We start from the raw sequence: 20663 nt of genomic DNA on the forward strand, positions 1-20663 counted from the left end.
CCTACTGCTCTCTAGGGCTCTCTCTTCTGATTGCTCAGCTCTCGTGGGGTCCAGACCTAAATTCCGTGACAGTGATCCTCTCTCGGGGCTCGGCCACCGTCTTGGAGGAATGTCCCCAGTCCTCTTGGCCCGCTGACCACCTAAGAGGCGGCGACAAAACAATCCTAACGGACTACGAGACGCGCCCCAGCCCAGAAGTGAGAGCGAGGCTGGGGGCGGAGTCACGCCCCAAGGTGAGAACGAGGCTGGGGCGGGGCCGTGCTCCGGCCGAGGTGAGAGCTAAGCGGCGGGCGAGGCCACACCCTGAGGTGAGCGAGCTGGGGTCGGAGCCACGCCCCGAGGTGGGCGCGAGGCCGGCGGCGTGGCCGCGACTACGGGGCAGCAGGAACCGTTAGGGATGCGCCCGCCGGCTCCGCAGGGGGCGCACGCAGCCGTACCCCGGGCGTGAGGCAGCGCAGGGGTTAAGTCGGTCGGCGCCACCTGGGCGCGGCTGAGGAGACCCGAGAGCCGGCGAATCCCGCGCGGACGCGGCAAACAGGTGCTCGCGCGCGTCAGGCGCCGGCAAGGGGCGGGGAGAGGGGGCGCGGCCGGAAGCATGGGGCGGGCGCCGCCGGCCCGGTGAGCGGGAGGAGCCGGAGAAGGAAGGAAGGAGCTTGCCCGGCTGCGCGGCTCGCGATGTGGAGCCGCCGCCTCGGCCCGTGCAGCAGCCGCCGCCGCCGCTGCCGTGCCTGCCGCCGAGCCGAGGGACATGGAGCGCGGCTGCAGACGGCGGCAGCCAGCGGCAGCATCAGGGAACATCGCTGCGACAGCGGAGCGAAGCCCGCCCCGTGAGGCGCTGTCCGGCCAGCGGCGGCAGCGGCAACAGGGCGGCTGAAAACCCGGCGGCGGCGGCGGCGTTGTTCCTCCTCGCAACCTCCCCTCCCGCTTCGCGTTCCCTCAGCTTTCCCTTGCTCAGCCTTCCCTTTCCCAGTTCTCCTCCTCCTCCCCCCCAGCGCGCGTGAGCAGCTGAGCCCGGGGGCGGGGGCGCGTGCCGCCGGCGCGAGGGAAGGGCGAGCCGGCGCGCGCCGCGCCCAGGGCTCGCGGGGACCCGGGGGGCGCGTGCCGCGGCGCGGGGCGCGGGGCAGCGCGGCGGGGCCCCTCCCCCCTGCAGCCTGGCGCGCGCCGGCCGGGCCGCACCGCTGCGGGCTCCGCGCGCGCGGGCCATGTCTGCCTTCTGCCTGGGCTTGGCCGGCCGCGCTTCAGCACCCGCGGAGCCGGACAGCGCCTGCTGCATGGAGCTGCCCACTGGGGTCGGGGACGCATCCCGGAGTCCCGCCGCCGCCCTCATCTCCTTCCCCGGGAGCCCCGGGGAGCTGGAACTGGCGTTAGAGGAGGAGCTGGCGCTGCTGGCGGCCGGGGAGCGGCCGTCCGAACCCGGGGAGCATCCTCAGGCCGAGCCCGGGCCTTCGGCCGCGGGGGCCGGACCGCAGCCGCCGCCTGCCCAGGACCCCGAGCTGCTGTCGGTGATCCGGCAGAAGGAAAAGGATCTGGTGTTGGCGGCTCGGCTGGGCAAGGCACTGCTGGAGAGGAACCAAGACATGAGCCGGCAGTACGAGCAGATGCATAAGGAGCTGACAGACAAGCTGGAGGTGAGACAGCCTCCTTCCTGTGATGGGTGGGAAGCAGGGGTAGCCCAGACACCCGCCCGGCCTTGGTTAGTTTTGGGAGCCACTCATCCTCCACCATTCCTTACTCACTGTACCTCGTAGAAAACCTTCTGGAACCGGAGGTGGGATGGAGGATTTCGGATGATCAGATCAGGACATTTACTGAACCCACCTGACTTTCCCACCCTGCTTACAGCAAATGGGTCCATGAACAGCTCCAGCCGCTTTGGGCCGTTCTATATATATGTACTGTACACAGCATCTAAAATAGAGCTTACAGTATGACTAATTTATACAGCACTGTGGTGATGTTTGCACACTGGAAATGAGAAAGTCGGGAAGCATTTAAAATATGCTCCAGGTTTTCAGAGAAGTAGTTAATCTCTAATCAGGGTGTTAGCCTAAAGCTTTCCAGTTTTGGTGTTAAGGCCTCTAGATGCCCTTGTCTTAACTTCCTGGCAGCTCAGAGTTGTGGGAAACAAGTGCCCCTAAAGGAGCTTTATATAGCCTTCAAATACTCAGGGATTAAGAAATATGGTTTCATTGCAGAAATCAGGCGAGCCAGGACACAACATGTGACCGCTGCTAGTGGATTTAATTTGGGCCTCAGTGTTTATGTCTATTTAAATACTGAGTACTGTTCTGAGTCCTAGGCTTGCAGTTGGATGACCAAATGCAAACTTTGAGAACCATATTAATCTATTGTAATAAATACCTCTTAAAGTATATGTAATATTTCTGCCAATTCCCTGGACCAGACTTTTAGAGTTAATGTCTGTTTTCTGACCTTTAACTAGAAAAGAGCCTTGAATGTGGTACAGAACGCCAGCAGTTCTAAAAATTAGATTTGCAGGAAAAGGGGGGGGGGTTATCTGTGACAGTGGAGATGAGCTATCGTTTTCTGCCTGTGCATTTGCTGTTGTTACCCAGTGTGGTTGCAACCAGTTCTTTTCATTCTGAGTTACCACAGAATAGTACAGATGTGAATATGGTCTGGAATTGACCCTAGTTGGGTTTCATATCACTGCTACTGGTTGAACAGCCAGAGTGTAGATTCAGAAACATTTCTGTAATAAGATTTAAGTGTGTCTGTAGTCCAACAATATATCAAAAGTAAATCAGAGTAAAAAGCAAACCAGTGAGTGCCCTTTAGTTCAATTGGTCTGTTAACTAGGTCTGCCATTCGATGAAATCTTGAGATACCTTTCTGAAAAGTCGTTTGTGAAACCGATAGCTAGACTGCCAAAAAGCTACCTAATGAATTGAATTGTTTAATTTTCACTTGAAGTAGAGGTCTAGAAATAAAGAGGTGTCTTTTTTGTTTTTTTTGTTTTCTTCTAAAGAGATTCAATTACATGACTAAAGAAGTACTACTGAAGAGATTTATACTTGTGATTTGAAATTCCTTCAGTGGGTGACTTGATTGAAGAGACAGGAACATCATCATATCAGTTTGATTAGTGGTAGATTTCATAGTAATCCTGAGTGTGCAATTACACACATCCTGGGTTGCACGTGGAGCTTTTATACATTTCTTCAACAAAGGAAAAAGATTTCAAAATTCCACTATAACAAAAAAGATTCTATTGTAAAAGAATAAATTAACTTTGACATTTTGTTATTGACTTAGTGGACAGTAATAAAATAATTTAAAACTCTTAAACTATTTTTTTAAATCTTCATTCCTCTGCACATCAGCATATGAACTCTAGTGTTAGAAGTTTATTTTTAAGTTCTGGAGATTTGTTACACAACAGGGTGAATGTACTTAACACTACTGACCTATATACTTTAAAATGGTTAATATGGTAAAATGTGTGTCATATACAGTTTACTACAATTAAAAAATAATTTTTAAAAAAGTTTTTATTTATTTTTAAAAGGCCAAATATCTATCATTGTTGAAACTGAGTGATGGGGGTTTCAACATTGTACTATTTCTTCTCAGTATTTTTGAAAATGATAAAAAAAATTTTTTTCTTTTTAGTGTACATTTAAAAATATCTTAGAAAGATATTGCCATTAGTTGCTTGTTAATTCTTTTAGCGTTAATATGAGAGTGACAAACCTGATTTACAGGGGACTATTTCATTTGATACCTGCAAATGAGTTTTTCCCATAGTATATTTTTTGTGCAATCTAGATTTTAGAATGTCTGTTTAGACAAAGTACTTTCTAAAGTTTAACACGGCCACTCTATTTTCAATTAAATTAAGTATTTGGGAGTAGAGAACCAATTCTTACTTAAATTATAAATTATAAAATTATTAAAATTATGTGTTTATTATACTATATTTGATAATATATTTATTTTAAAATATATTTTATAATAATTTTATTATATCTGTAATAATTTATAATAATATATTATAACAAATACAATATTTATTATAACTTATTATAAATATATTTAATGAATGTAATATATTATAATTTATAATATAAATATATTATAATTTATAGAATTTATAATTTTCCACAAATTGTCAGACAGTGGATCAAACACATTTTCTCACAGGTTTGTTTGAGAGATAAACATGTAAGTGGACTAGGAGAGTGGTGGTTTTGCTAGTAAATAGTGAGAATGGTGTTATTTTAGTCCCATCTGCTTCCTTACTACTTCAAAACTGGCACCTTTCTAACTTCAGGACATACAAGCCATTTTCGAGATCTTTTCTATTCATTAGTTAATAATGAATAGCTTTCCAGTTCTGTGTACCAAACCCAAGATTTTGTTTTGTTATTTAAAAAATAGAGTACTTGGGCCGGCCTGTGGCTCACTCGGGAGAGTGCGGTGCTGATAAAAAATAGAGTACTTGATTCTATACTACTCTCTCACTAAAGGCATACTATTTAAAATCTTTAGTGGTTTAAAGGTTAACATAGAAGTTTTTTAGCTATACATCTCTCAGGATTAAAATGAAATTTCAGGTTGATTAGAAAAACTGTAGGGTGTTGGCCCTTTTTCCACCCTTTAATTAACTGTACTGTATTATTCATTCACTGAATCAGATTTTTATATGCTTGAAATTCTGAATGCATTTTTTTTTTTTTTTTATATGACCGGTAAGGGGATCGTAACCCTTGACTTGGTGTTGTGAGCACCACGCTCAGCCAGTGAGCGAACCGGCCATCCATATATGGGATCCGAACCCGGGGCCTTGGTGTTATCAGCACCGCACTCTCCCAAGTGAGCCACGGGCCGGCCCCTGAATGCATTTTTAAAAATTTATTCCTTCTGCATCTATAGTTAGCCCTTTTGCTTTTAAAACATTCATCCAGGTCCTTAGTTTTTTCCCAGAATGTGAACTAAGTAATTTGCACTTACACCCTTTTTTTCTTCGGGGAGTAAATATTTGTTGTACAAGGTCTCCTTTTTGTTCGTTATGGCTGAGAGTGGATTATCTGTTACTGCAGAGGTAGTCTCTTTCTTCAATTATATTTTCTTACCCCTCCCCTAGGCCAATTCTCATGATTCTAGTGCTATTCTTTTTTTAAAGGGGCAAAAAAATAAGATGAAAATGAGTACATAGTGGGAGTCATGACTAGATTTAGGGAAGCAAACCCAGGGATCCTGATTTGCATTCGGTGCTTGTTTCTCTTAAAGAACAATACTTTTTCTTTGTATTTTTCAAGAACCATGTCCTGGACTTGCGAGAATAGTGTCACTCTTTTGGTTCTTTTTCTTTGTAGAAATTGTTTCTGTAAAGACCTATTTTATGTAGGCTAATGATGTTAATTTTTGATTCTTTGGAGTTTAAATAGGCTATTTTTAAGAATCATTTTAGATTTACAGAAAAATTGGAATGATAGTACAGAAAGTTTCCATATACCCCACACTCAGTTTCCTTTATTATTAACATCTTACATTAGATACATTTGCCGTAATGAATGAACCAGTACTGATACATTATCACTAACTAAAGTCTTTAGTTTATTCAGACTTCATTAGCCTTTACCTAATTTATTTTTCTGTTCCAAGTTTCCACCTAGGATACCACATTACATTTAGGTTTTTTGTGTCTCCTTAGGCTTCTCTTAGCTGTGACAGTTTCTTAGGCTTTCCTTGTTTTCGATGACCTTGACAGTTTTGATATTAACTTTTAAAATACCATATAACCGTAAGCAACAAGGGAGACCATAGGCAGAGCCTGACTTCCACGCATCCTGATATTTTGCCTAGAGTTTACTGGTTAATTTAGCACTTAATTGAAAATATAATACTAGTAGAAAACCTTTCCCTTCTGAGTAGACAAAAGTCTAAATTCTGTATATTCATTAGTAGGAAAGTCTTGATTTTGTCAAAGGGTTGGGAAACCTGAAATAGGAAGTTTGTCTCTTGTCCGAAGAAATACAAGGAAAGAATAGACTGATCAACACCACCTGTCCTCATCCCTTCCCCCAAGTGGATTGGATTGTTTTAGTTGTTTGGTTGGGCTGTTCACTAACAGCTGTTTGCTGAATATTTTTAAGTCTCTCTGTTCTTTTAGAACACAAGCCTAATTTATCTGGCCTCTCAGTAACACTGTGATTACTGAGTTCTTGCCGTTGCCTTCTGCTCAATCTTTTTCATTTTGGAAAAATTCAGTAAAACCAAGCATCACAATTAGCATTTGTTTTTGCATTCCATCCATCTTTTTGAAGTTTCTACAGTGACTAAAACATTCTTATTTTTGGAAGTTTAGCAATACGAGGAAAGCGTAAAGCGAAAAATTCTCATGCTGATGAGTAGAAGTCTCTCCCCTGTTATTCCTTTTCCCACATGCTCCAAACAGAGGCTGTATAAAGTATAAAGTTATATGACTTTTTCAACAAATATACTGAAGTGGCTATGTCAAATTAGTTATCCCCTTAAAGTGGTCAACTCGGGAGTTTTCAATGAAAACTGCCTTTGTTAATGTGCTCAGAATTTTAATTTTGTGTTGCCATTTTTATCTTTTGGCACATTCTTTTGACTGCTTCCAGTCATGGTAAATTTTCACCTTTTGGGGATAAATTTGACTTTCAGAAATATTCACAAGTCACTCAGAGTGAAGTAAGAGGGATAAGATGGCAGGACAAAATGGGATAATCTCATTTTTTAGACACATCTTAGATGTGAAGTAATGGGAATGATTTTCTTGCATAAGCTGGTCCTTAAAGCTTTTCAAAAGAAGCATTCCAAAAAATATTTTGAAAGGTGAGAACTTTAATAGAATAGGAGTATAGCTTTCCAAAGTGGAGACAACTGAGTACTCTGAAGGAGAAGATTCATATGCTCCTTTTAGTGTGTTGAAACAATCTCAGTGCCTGATGTCAACCTTCAGTGCATCAGAGTTTCCTGTAGAACAAAATATATATACATGCATAAGGGTACTTCAAAAAATTCATGGAAAAATAGAATTAAAAGATAATACAAATCTTTCTGCGAACTTTTTGATACCTAGATCTCATCCAATTATTAACTGAATCACAACCTTAGGAATTGGGGTCCTGGTGATTATATTTTGAGAAATTACATCAGAACTTTTGAGAGTATCAAAAGTTGAGGGCTATTACTTTAACTTATATTTCATATAGTCCTTGAAGCATAGACTTGGCAGTTGTACATACTGTGCTTTAAAGTAGGTGAACATACTTGCCTCTGAAAAGATATCCATATTTATCTCGCAGAAACAAAAAGATGTTCTTATTTCCTTCAATCCAAAGGAATCCTTTTTTATTGAACTGCTGCTTCAAACCATGTATGTACTTTTCGTACATACCATTTGTCACACACAATTTATTACTTTTATCAGTCTCCCCCACTAGAATGAAAACTCCATAAAGCCAAGGACCATGTCTGTGTCTCCAGTACAATGCCTAGCCCATAGTAGGCACTCAAGAATGAATGAATGGATCAGAAATAAATATGCAGGGCTTAATAGGCCATGATTTAAAGTAGGCCTGAACCTGAACTTGCCTTAATGATTTTGAAATATGGTGCTGTATGTAGCAACAAATATTTATTGAGCTGTGATTTAGAGCTAAACAGAGTCAAGTGACTTAGACACAAATCCTAGCTCTACCATTTACTAGTACTAACCTTGAACAAATCACTTAACCTCTTATATTCTGTTGCCTCATTTGTGAGAAGAGATGGTTAATCTAAAGGATCTCTGAAGTTCTTTACATCTCTGAAATTCTGTGATTGTAAGCCTGTTATTATGCCGTGTGTAATCAATGATGCTAAAAGGAGCCTCCTTAAAAAAGTAATGAGTATTTTGGTTATGGAACTCATTTTTAGTTGTTTAAATGTGTAGTTCACCAATTGATTAGATGACTTGCTTTAAATTTCAAGGGAATTCCCAAGTCCAGAACCTCATGCCCAAAGATAAGAATAAACATAATAACATTAAGTATTTTCAGTCGGAATGATGTTTTCTTAGTGAAACCAACTCCTTCCCTGCTCTGGAAGAAGGAAATATTTTTGTAGCTGGGAGTTGGGCAATTTGTCCAATGTGGCAGGGTGTTTTGTTGTAGTCACTGACTGGGAAAAAGAAAAGTTAGGAGAGCGTGAAAAGAAAAAACAAAAACCTGTGGAATTTCTAAGCTTTTAAATCCTCTTTCCACCCAGCACTTAGAACAAGAGAAACATGAACTGAGAAGGCGATTTGAGAACCGAGAAGGAGAATGGGAAGGGCGAGTGTCAGAGCTGGAGAGTGATGTGAAACAGCTACAGGATGAGTTGGAGAGGCAGCAAGTTCATCTGCGAGAAGCAGATCGAGAAAAAACACGGGCTGTCCAGGAATTGTCAGAACAGAACCAAAGGTTATTGGATCAACTCAGCAGGGTGAGTCACAAGTTAAGAATTTGTGGTATAAAATACTAAAAGTTGAAACAGAGCTTCGGGCTGGCCGTGGCTCACTCGGGAGAGTGTGGTGCTGATAACACCAAGGCCACGGGTTCGGATCCTATATAAGGATGGCCGGTTGGCTCGTTGGCTGAGCGTGGTGCTGACAAAACCAAGCCAAGGGTTGAGATCCCCTTACCGGTCATCTTTATATAGGGGGTAAAAAAAGAAAAGAAAAGAAACAGAGCTTCTCTGTAATGTCAGTTGTGTATATGGTAAGGAGAAATTTTGACTTCTGATGACTTTGGTTTTGATGTCAACAAGCTAAGTATTTTTTATCAATGAGAACTTTAGCAGCACCACACCAGGAGTCAGGAGCCAAGAGCCATGCCTGTGATCAAGCAGCTATAAGACTTTGACAATGACTTAACTTAGAAGTTTTCTCATTTTTAAAATGAAGGAGTTGTGCTTAATTATTTCTGATGTTTCTTATAGCTCTAAAAGTCTATCACTGGCAAAACTGTTGGTTCATTTAATTCAAATATTAAAAGGTGCCATCTTTAAACTCTAAAGCTTAGGGAAAATTTCTAGAACAAATGATTTTCATTGATGTTGCATTTGTAGATGTACATTCTTTCATATTATTTAAAAATGAAAGTAGATATGTGTGTCTATATTTAAAATTTGTTTTGTTTCCACATTAAGTAAAAATTTACTTGTGCCTTTATAGAGTGGTGTCATGGAAGTATTAATTAACCAAGGTCAAGACTGCAAAATTATTGCAGAAAAGGAGAATGAAGGCTGAATAGGTAGAAATCTAATTTAAATACAGAATATGCCTTTTTTTCCCTCCTCAATCCCAAGAACCAAAAGAACATACCTTTCTAACAAATGCAGGAATGCTATTAATGCACTGGTCTGTAAATCTACCTACTTTTGAAAATTAACACCTAGATTTACTACTGTACCTCACTCCTCCTACGTGTTGGGAATAAAACTAACTCCTTAGTTACTGGGAAAAAAAGAACTTCTTTAATCCCATCCCAAGCACTAGCATTCTTATGAGAGTACTGCCATGTCCACATGATTAGTGTTTGGTGCTTTGGTCCTAGCGAAAGGCTTAGCTAGGGCAATGTTTGGTAAATTCCTGGTGGAAGGACGAGTCGACACCAGTTGACCATCCACCGGAGAGAGCTCGTTTATTAGGCGGCACACACACATATATATAGGGCTTTTAGGGAAGGCTGATTGGCTTAAAATACAATCCCTACTTAGCATACCGCATGGGGCTTGGGGTGAGCTGATTGGTGTGCTAGTCGCGCCGACGGGAAGGAGAGTAGAAGGGCAACCAGTGCCATGATGGGGTGTGGCCGAGAAGGACTTATGTGATCAGGGTGTGATCCCTTGGGGCCGACGGGAAGGAGAGTAGAAGGGCAACCAGTGCCATGATGGGGTGTGGCCGAGAAGGACTTATGTGATCAGGGTGTGATCCCTTGGGGCATTCGGGTTCTTACATTCCTCGGTGTGATCCCTTGGGGCATTTGGGTTCTTACATTCCTCCCTTTTTCTTGTTTTAGGAAAGGGGATGTTGAAGTCATCGAGCTACTTCCTGCTGAACTGGGGCGTTGTGGGGGGGCAAAGGGAGGAAGGTACATAAATACCCATTATGAAACCCCAAAGGAGGGTGGAGAAACAAGTAATTTTTAAAAAAGGGGAAAAGTCCATAAACGTTCCTTGAAGCCACAAGTCGAATATGCACCGGTTTCATTGTTTGTAGTTGGAGACTGGAGGGAGCAGCCAGGCATCGGTGGCAAGGGCGTGTAGGAATGCGTTTCCTCTGTAAGGTGGTGTCTCTTCAGCATCGGCTGAGGCGCTCACGAGATGAGGCGGGGGGTTCATCGGTACCTAGAAGCTGGTAGTTTCTAAGCAAAAGCTGGTTAAAGGCCTGATTAGAGATTTTTCCCACTTGGGTTTGAAGAAACCTAATGATGCAGGGCAAGAAAAGGCAGGTTATGAGGATAATGATTAGAGGTCCCAAAATGGGCCAAATCCAAGTTAGGATAGGGTTTAAGATAAAAGAAGAAAAGGGATTAGAACTGGATGTGGTTCGTAGGCTGGAAGCTAAGTCGGTGAGTTTGATGATGTTTGTTTCTACTAGACCGGATTCATTGATATAATAACAGCATTCTTCCCCAAGGAAGATGCAAGTACCTCCTTTTTCTGCGGTGAGGAGGTCTAGTGCTCTACGGTTTTGGAGAGTGACCTGAACTAAAGAGGTGATCTGTCTCTGTAGAGAGGAAAGAGATTCGGCAGTGGAGGTCAGAGCCCCTTCAAGTTTAGCATCTTCGACCGCCCATAAACTATGTCCTAAGGCTCCTCCCAACAGGCCGGCTCTGACCGCTGATGTTGTTAGGGAAATACCAACCATGATCGGGAGGAAGGCGGCCCTTTTTTGCCTTGAGGGGGGATGAAGAAGATGGAACAGTTCTCAACTGGTGTACAGAGTGAGTTGAGGGACGATGGTGACAAGAAGGCATGGGGCAGTAAGATTAGACTGGATGGAGGTAGAGAGGGTTCCATTGCACCAGAAGAAAGAGCCTGGTGGGGTGAAGGTGTGGTTATAAATGGTTGAGGAAGGGAAGCGTTTAAGGGGATGGCCACCAGGAGCGGTCGCATGAGAGAAAACAATTTCCGGGAGAGAGAGAGAAAGATGAGTGTTTCAGAAATGATCTGTTGCCAGGTGTAAATGGGTGACCCTGGGGAGCTAGCAGAGGGACCTGAAAGCTCCCTGGGTGAAATGAAAAGAACAGGAGAAGGCCAAGGAGAAGGTTCATGTCTCCGGAATTGGGGGTAAGGCTGATGTCCGGGATAGGCGGAGTTTGAAAGGGTCGGTAGGATGAGGGATACACTTAAAAGAATGGTGTGTTAAGTTCTTTTGCAGCTTGTTATTGGAGTTCTCGGTGGCCGAGGGCGGATCCTGAGTGTAAGGCTTCAGCCTGGAAATATGATGACAGGACATGGGCCTTCCCACTTAGGGGTTAGGGTGGTTTTGGGTTCCGGGGAAGTGTAGAATACTAATTGGCCTGGGCTGAGTGAAAGGTTATTTTTGGAAAGTGACAGCGAAGGTGGGAGAGCAAGGGTAAGGCCATGGTGGGTGGTATGGGTCCTTCAGTTGCTGTGATCCCCGGGGGTAGGAGGGGCCTACCATACATGACTTCAAAAGGGGAAAGATTGGAGTGCTTTTTTTGGGAGAGCTCTGGTCTTGAGTAGAGCGAGAGGTAGAAGACGGACCCAATCAAGGTGTAATTCCAGAGACAATTTAGTTAGTATGGTTCTCTCTACCTTTCCAGATGCCTGAGGTCAGTAAGGGCAATGTAGGTGCCAGGGGAGAGAGAGTGACTGGGAGAGTTTTTGTATTATCTGGGCGGTAAATTCAGGTCCATTGTCAGATTGAATGGAAGTGGGCATCCCAAATCGTGGGATGATTTGGGAAAGGAGAGTCTGGGCTATGGTGGAGGCCTTTTTATTGGATGTTGGGAATGCCTCTACCCATTCTGAAAAGGTATCAACAAACACCAAGAGGTATTTGAGGTGCCGGACAGAAGGCATATGCATAAAATCTACTTGCCAGTCGGCTGCAGGTTTGAGACCTCTGGCCTGGTGGGAGGGGTATGGCCCAGGTTTGAGACACTGGCAGATTGTGCATGAGGAGGAAATTTTTGCAAGAGGAAGAAGGCTTGTAAAAACTGGGATAAAGCTTGGGGACTAGAGTGAAACAGGTCATGGTGTTACCCTTGGTGTTAAGCAGACCGCGTTCTTTCCAGATGGCGGCATGAGAGAGAAGTATACGATTTGGAGTCAGTGTATAAGTTAAGAGTTCTTCCTTCAGCTAGAATGCAGGCTCACGTGGCGGCGATAAGTTTGGCCTGCTGGTTGGTAGTACCCTTGGGTAAAGGCTGGGCCTCTATAGCCGAATCAAGGGAGACTATGGCATACCCTGCATAATGAGTGTTTCCTTCCTTGAATGAGGACCCATCCGTGAACCATGTGAGATCAGCGTGAGATAGGGGTCCCTCAGTGATGGAAGAGCGGTAAGGTATAAAATTTTGAAGGCTTTCTACGCAGCTGTGCAAAGGGGTGTTGGTAGAATCTGGTATAGGCAGTAGGGTAGCCGGATTTAGGGGTGGGCAGGTAGTGAAGGATAGGGCAGGATTTTCCAGAAACGAGGATAGGAGGGTTAGGATTCTGGAAGGTGGGAGGGATTGGAGAGCCTTATAGGTAAGGAGGTCTTTTAGGTGATGTGGTGAGAGAATGGTGAGAGGTGCCCCAAATGTTAATTTGGATGCCTCCTTATGCAGTAACTGCCCCGCTGCCAGGGCTCTTAAACAGGGTGCCCAGCCTTGTACAGAGGGGTCCAATTGTTTTGATAGGTATGCTACGGGGGCAAAGGAGGGGCCATAATTCTGTCCTAGAACGCCCAGAGCTTGTCCCGTATTTTAGAGGAAAAAGGGTTTAGTTAGATCAGGGAGATGAAGTGGAGGGGCTGTTAGAAGGGCCTATCGAAGCTTGAGAAAAGGGCGCTGAGGTGAGGAGAGTAAAGGTTCTTCAGGAGGACCCTTACTCATATTATAGAGAGGTCGGGCTAGTAAAGAGAAATTGGGGATCCATGCTCTGAAATATCCGGCTAGACCCAGGAAAGATAGGATCTCTGTTTTGGTTTTGGGGATGGGCAGGTCAGTAAGGAACTGTTTCCTGTCCAAGGTGATTTCCTTCTTTCCCGGGGAGAGGAGAAAACCAAGGTAGGTTACAGACGGTAAGGAGATTTGGGCTTTGGCGGGGGACACTCGATATCCCTTACCCTCTAGGAAGTTAAGCAAATGGGCAGTGTCAGCTTGGGATTGTTCCCATGAAGGACTGCATAGAAGGAGATCGTCCACATATTGTAATAAGGCAGACTCTGGATGGTTTAAGTGAAAAGATTTGAGGTCCTGTGCTAGGGTCTGCCCGAAAATATGAGGGCTATCCCGAAATCCCTGTGGCAGGACGGTCCAAGTGAGTTGTTCGGAGTGATGGGAGTTGGGGTCAGTCCATGTGAAGGCAAAAATGTCTTGAGTATCAGTTTCCAGGGGTATGGAAAAGAAGGCATCCTTTAAGTCCAGAACTGAGAAATGAGTAGAGGTCACTGGGACCTTGGAGAGAAGAGTGTATGGATTTGATACAAGGGGGTGAATGGGAATGACAGCAGCGTTAACAAGGCGGAGATCTTGGACAAGACGAAAGGCGCCATTAGGTTTTTTTACAGCGAGTATGGGAGTATTGAAAGGGGAGCGAGTGGGACGGAGATACCCCTTTTTTAATAGGTCCTGAATGATGGGGCTTAACCCGCGGAGGGCTGTTGTGGTTAATGGATACTGAGCCTGACAAATATATTTGGAGGGGTCTTTTAGTTTTATGTGTACAGGGGAACACTGGGCCAGAGCGGGGCTGGCAGTGTCCCAAACTGTGGGGTTAACAGGGTGCGTTAGCATGGGTAAGGACTTCTTTGGAGGGGTGGAATTAGTAGGATCTTGGGCTTGAACTAGCGCTAGGAGGAAGGAAACGGGGGAAGAGGAAGAGGATAGGGCAAGGTAATGGAGACTTGAAGCCGTGATAGAATGTCCCAACCCAACAAGGGAACGGGGCATTGTGGCATGACTAGAAAGGAATGGGAGAAAACGGATTGAGTGCCTTGAAGGCAGCAGGTTAAAAGAGGGTTTTGGGGGGGAAAGATTTGTTTACCTCCTACCCCGACTATAGGAGAGCTGCTGGAGGTGGTGGGGCCTTTATATTCCCTTAAGACCGAAAAGGTGGCTCCAGTGTCCAGGAGGAAAGATATTGGGTGGCCGTCCACAACCATGGATACCCTGGGCTCTTGCTTTGTTATAGAGATGGTCGGGAAAGGCCCAAAGCTCCTTCAGTCCTCCTCAGCGAGGCCCACCATAGGTGGTGTCCACGGTTCGGGGGACTGTGGGGCAGTTGGTCCCTCACCCCTTCGGGCAAGGGGGCAATCAGATCCCCAATGTCCCTTCTTTTTGCATTTTGGACAAGGAGTAGTGGGTGGCCTGCGGGTGGGGCAAGCCTTTGCCCAATGCCCTTCCTTTCCACATTTAAAGCAGGCTCCAGGTGGAGGCTTAGAGGTGGAGGCTGTGGGAGGGTGCCCAGGGGGTTTGATAAGCCGGGCCAACATCTGGAAGTTGGCGTGGTCGGCCTTTTGTTTTCGACGTTCTTTTTCCTCCTCCCAATTATGAAAAACCTTGAAGGCCATTGATAGGATTTCGGTCTGAGGGGTTGCAGGACCCTGCTCTAATTTTTTAAGTTTAGTTTTAATGTCGGGGTAAGATTGGGCCAGGAAATAGGTCATAAGGACATGCCGGCCATCTTCTGAGTTGGGGTCTAAGTTAGTGTATTGTTGAACAGCCTGAGTTAATCTATTGAGGAACTTGGAGGGAGTTTCCTCCTTTTCTGGACAATTTCTTGAATTTTTTGAAAATTGACGACCTTGCGAGCCGATTTTTTGAGGCCAATTATTAAGCAAGAGGCAAAATGGTCTCGAGCCTGGATTCCCTGGGCTGTGTTATAATCCCAGTTAGGTTCCTGTTCTGGGACTGCTTGGGGGCCTGGCGGGTGATTCGGATTGGTACAATGGGTGTCAGTGGCATGGGTTTGGGCTATATCCCAGACCCTGTGGCGTTCCTCAGGGAGGAGGGTATTGGCTAGGAGCATGAAGATGTCATGATGTGTGAGGCTGTAGGCCTGCAGGATCCATTGGAATTCTTTAATGTAGGTGGTAGGGTCGGTAGAGAAAGAGCCTAGTCTTTTTTCTAATTCTGTAAGGTCAGCTAGGGAAAAGGGAACATGGACCCTAACTACTCCTTCAGCCCCAGCTACCTCACGTAGTGGGGCGATTGTTAAAGGGGCGGGGGGAGGTCCTCGGGAACGGGTGAAAGGGGGGTTTAGTGGGTCAGGAGGTGAGGGTAAAGACGGGGGAGTGGATGGTGCAGGAAGTGCAGAAGGTGACGCGGATGACGGGAGAGGAGGAGCGGACGCCGGAGGCACTGGGGGAGGAGGAGGTCGGTAGGGTGGGGGTTCATCAGCAGGGTCGAAGGTGGAAGAATCGAGGGGTGACTGTGAAGAGGGTTTACAGGCTAAAAGGACTTAAGAGGGAGCACAGGAGGAGCAGAGGGTGGGGTTCTGAGCCAAGAGGCGAAAAGCCTCGATGTAGGGGATCTCCTTCCATTTTTTTAGGCGCTGGCAGTAGTTAAAGAGGTCTCGTAGACTGTTAGGATCTAGTGTGCCCTCGGGGGGCCATGTGTTTTGATTATCTAAAGGATAATAAGGCCAATCAGAATTTGGTGAGGAGTTTGGGCTCAATATCCGGCCTGAGGGAAAGGTTGGTGAAGTTTTTCAGAAGGCATTGAAGTGGAGAGTCCCCTAGGGAGGAGGAGGAAGCGCCCATTCTGGTCTCTTAATGGGAATTTAGACAAAAATCGGACAGAGATTTAGTGATAGGACAGATCCTTCGGCAGGTTGGGAAAGGCGGGATCCTAGAGGGCGTCCCCAGTAGGTCACGTCGGTCCCGGCAGGTTCAGGTACGAACCAGGAGGAGACAAGGGAGGTGTGGGTCGTCACTCAGACCTCCACTTCTCTAGGGCAAAAACCCAGTGCCTGAAGGAACCTAGCGCCAGGATTTTCTGGTCGGGTCCCGGACCTGGGAAGTGGAGAGAAGAGAGTGGTGGACAGGAGGGTGAAGGAGAGAACAGAATGGGGCTTTTAACCTCCAAAAATGAAAGTAAAAGTTTACCGGGGCTTTGGAATTTATGGTGGTCATGAAGACCGTGGTGGAGTGGGGTATGGGCGTTAGGGGCTACTGGACGATCTAGACTCCCTGTGGTAGCCTGAAAAAGGGCTTGTGCCCTTTAGGAAAGGGGGCTTACCTAATGATGAGCCGGTGGTGAGTGGAAAGAGCCAGCACCGAAAAGAATGGACGAGGGTGGACCATCAATGGTGAGCGGTGGAAGGGAGGCCAGTCCTGGCGGGACGGAGTTCCCGAGGGGCGACTCGAAAAGTGCTGCCGCTGCGATTTGAAAAGTGTTACAGCCCGAGGGGCGGCTCGGAAAGTGTTGCCCCTGCGATCCGAAAAGTGTCGCCGCTCGAGAGAAGCTCCGTCCCGGGTTTCGGCACCAAATGAAAGGACGAGTCAACACCAGTTGACGATCCACTGGAGAGAGCTTGTTTATTAGGCGGCACACACACACATATATATAGGGCTTTTAGGGAAGGCTGATTGGCTTAAAATACAATCCCTACTTAGCATACCGCATGGGGCTTGGGGTGAGCTGATTGGGGTGAGCTGATTGGTGTGCGATTCGCGCCGGCGGGAAGGAGAGTAGAAGGGCAACCAGCACCATGATGGGGTGTGGCCGAGAAGGACTTATGTGATCAGGGTGTGATCCCTTGGGGCATTTGGGTTCTTACACCTGGACCTTCCACTGATTTGATGGGTGGTGCCATATTTCACTATTTTGTGACATAGTTGCTTCCCATGGGTATTCTGAGACTGGTGAAAACATGCCTCACAAGGAAGTATGAAGTAAATGCTACCAGTGGGGAAGTGAAAAGAAGAAGGAGAAGTCGAGAAGGAGAAGGAGAAAGAAAGAAAATGATGCCTAAGAACTTGGAAAATAGCTAGTTGCAGAGAAATATCAGAACACTGTATATGCGAAAGGTGAGGATTCAGGTGATAGGTAGTGCTAAAGATCTTGCCTGAAGTTTTCCCTTCTAGAGAATCTAATCACCATTTGACTGGCGGGGAAGCGTGAGTTGGACAGTTGTCAGCATTTCTGGCTCTGTACTAAAATCTCTATTCAGCGACTGGGAAGGGAATCTCTATCCTTGTAAAATTTTATAGGTTTTTGAGTCTTTTCATTCATTATTCACGAAAGATTAACCAGATAGGCCTGGCCAGACTGATTTATTTGTTCAAAAACATTATTTAATACATACTCTGAGCAAGTGTTTGTTATGGAGACGTATGGAATGAATGCAACAAGCCAGAATAATTAAGGGGGAAATTAAGATTTCTTGGGGGCTAAGTTCATATAACAAAATAACGTGAGCGAAAGCACACTCATCCTTCTTTCTGATCTGGTGCAAGATAGGTAACCAAAAGGGATGAAAGGAGAAAACAAATACTAATGTGACATAGAAAGAGCACAGAGCTTGAAACTAACTTTGTTTCTCATCAGCTGGGTAATTGTTTGTGCCTCAGTTTCCTTTACTTTTAAATGAGGGTAAAAATTTATGCCTCATACAAGTACTGTTGAGATGAAAATGAGATAACATGTTTATATTAATTAGCATATGAAGGTAAGGATTTGTTTCAGTGTTGACAATTATTTTACTAAAACTGTATCTTTAGAGTTGTTCCCTTGCCTAGTAGAAAATCCTGATAAGCTGCTCCCCCCAAAATATAGGAGGCTAACATTTCTACTAGATCTAGATTCTTGTTATCCTCTCTAGCCTTGAATATAGGCCTTTGGTGAGTTTTGTGGCTTTTTTTCCCCTTTCTCTCTCTTTTATTTTTTTTTCCTGTGACCGTTAAGGAGATCGTAACCCTTGGCCTGGTGTCGCCCGCACCGCGCTCAGCCAGTGAGCCCACCAGCCATCCCTATATAGGATCCGAATCGGCGGCCGCCTCGGCGCTCCCAGGGCCGCTGTGCTCCCAGCGCCGCACTCTCCCAAGTGAGCCCCGGGCCGGCCCTCCCCTTTCTCTTTTTAGTTGGACAAGCCCCAGGGGTTTCCATCAGTAGCAAGTTTAGATTGCGTTTTATTATCATTTTTTAAACTGGGTATTCAGGAACTAGAAGAGTTAAGTACTTGAAGTGAGTTAAGATTCTCCTAGGACAAAATAGCAACCAGCAGAGATAGCAGAAGGCCAAGCTTGTCTTACAGTGTGAGTAGTGTTTTTATAAGCATGAAATGTATAATATCTAAAATGTAGTACAATATTTCTGTGACACTTTTGTTCAAAGTATTTTTACATATATCTCCTTGGCTGCCATGGCCTCGAAGGCTTTTCTTCTTCTTTTTTAAATAATAGCTTTATTGAGATCATAATTTACATACTATAAAATTTACCTTTTAAAAGTGTACAGTTCAGTGGTTTTTAGTGTATTAACAGAGTTGTGCAACTATCACCTCTATCTAATTAGAGAACATTTCACCCCCTCCAAGAAAAACCTGTATCCATTAGCAGTCACTCCTCATTCCTCCTAAATTTATAAGGACACCAGTCATATTGGATTAGGGTCCACCCTAATGACCTCATTTTAATTTGATTACCTTTGTAAAGACTATCTCCAAATAAGGTCACATTTTGAGGTACTGTGGTTTGGACTTCAACATGTGAATGGGAGGAGGGGGACACAATTCAAACCATAATAAGAACCATTTGGGGATGTTTTTTGACAATAGGTACAACTCTTAAGTACAACTCTTGGATCTTAGTCAGTGCTGTCTATGGGAAGTGTTAACAGTAGTGCCACTTTCCTTGGGGGTTCCATATACTCATTAACATATTTACACACCAAAGATACATACATGCCTATGACCATATGACTAAGGACTGCTATGGCCAATGAGGAGAGGTTTAAAACCATTAATTTTATTCTCCACTTCTGTCATTATTCTCCTTTAATAACTAACTTGGCTTTTATTCTTTTGAGTAAAATAGCAAAAACCTTTAATTTTTTTAGATCTTCTTTAATTCAACACTCATTAAATATTTATGGAGTGAGGCACTGGAAATATAGTGAAGAACACAAGGTGTCTGTTTTATGAAGCTAGTAGGAAGAGATATGTAAATAGCTAAATAAATCCACAAGATAATTACAGATTGTGGTAGGTGCAATGAAGGTGATTTGATGGAGACTGACTAGAAAGAAGGGAGCTTTTTCAGAAAAGGTGAATAGGGAAGGCTTCTCTGAGGAGATAACATCTGAAGTGAGACCTGAAGGGTGAGGAGCCAGCCATGGAAGAGCCAAGAGAACAGCATCCTTTGATGAATACTGTTAGATTATAAACTCCGAGAGCAGAGACCACATCTGTCTTGTTTGTGGTGAAAAGGTATCTTGCAGAGTGGGCATTTAATAAAAGATTGTTGGCTTTTTTGCTATTGTTGTTAAGTGATAGCAAGATACCTAATAAATGTTCAGAACTATAACTTTCTGAAGAATACACTATCCTTATGTACTCTGTACAGGCGCACTCTTGACAATTTCAAACTCACTCTTAGGCTGTATGTATGCTATTCGAAAACCAGTGGTCAAAGGTGCCATGGGTGTCAGTGCTTTGCAGGCAGGCTGTAGATAATTGTGACTTAGTTGCCTAGGGATCTCATGTTATCTTCATAGATACTCCTGGAATTGCATAAAATACCAATATTCCATGAATTGAGAAGTGTGACTACAGATGAGAATGGACATCTCATCTTTTGTGTATTTTGTGATTTGCAGCCTGCAAGTCCTTTAGCATTGTACCGTGTTTCTGCAGTGGTCTGTAGGTTGGTCAGTTTCTGAGTGATTGACCTTGTAGTCTTCTAACCTTGCTGATGGATATGGAAATGAGCATTCTTGCTTTTACCAAAAAATTCTCTTCGCTCATGGGATGATTGGCCATTAGTTGGGCTTGAATATCATTATGGCTTTCCCCCACTTTCTGGGAGCTTACATTCTGGACAAAAGAACCTGTCTCCAACTGTATGTCATCTTATCTATTCTTACAGTCCAAAATGGTCTGTAGTGTGAGAAGGAGGCACCTGGAAGTTCTCTTTTTGAAAGCTGAATAGTGACCACTTCTGAATAGAGTCTCATTGAGGATATATATTTTCTCCCTGGCCAGCCCTGATGGCTTCTTCCCAGAGTAGAACTCCTGAAAATTCACCTTAAAATCATTATTTTTTCTCTTATTACTTATTTACATGTTGTGCTGTATTCTTTTTGCTTTTGTTTTCCCAGGACCTTACCCATTAATCCTTTCTTCCCTTCCTTGCAGCTCTACAAGTGTCTCTAGCAAGCCTCTCCCCAATTCCTCACATCTAGTATTGAGGTCATGTATCTAATCACTATGGCTTTGAGTATTATTATCTAATTGTGCCAAAGGGATAAGCT

At 44.6% G+C, this 20663-nt stretch overlaps 1 protein-coding gene across 2 annotated transcripts in view; it reads left to right on the forward strand.

Moving 5' to 3' along the window:
* The first annotated feature begins 1202 nt into the window (after positions 1-1202).
* The window catches only part of BICDL1 (BICD family like cargo adaptor 1), a 108441-nt gene continuing 88980 nt past the window's right edge, over positions 1203-20663 (forward strand). For both annotated transcript variants that reach the window (XM_063086062.1, XM_063086063.1), the window contains exons 1-2: positions 1203-1628; positions 8242-8457. In XM_063086062.1, coding sequence (XP_062942132.1) covers positions 1203-1628; positions 8242-8457 — 642 coding nt within the window. The remainder of the gene's footprint in view (positions 1629-8241; positions 8458-20663) is intronic.

The sequence above is a fragment of the Cynocephalus volans genome, chromosome 2 (genome assembly GCF_027409185.1).
Source record: "Cynocephalus volans isolate mCynVol1 chromosome 2, mCynVol1.pri, whole genome shotgun sequence".
NCBI lineage: Eukaryota > Metazoa > Chordata > Mammalia > Dermoptera > Cynocephalidae > Cynocephalus > Cynocephalus volans.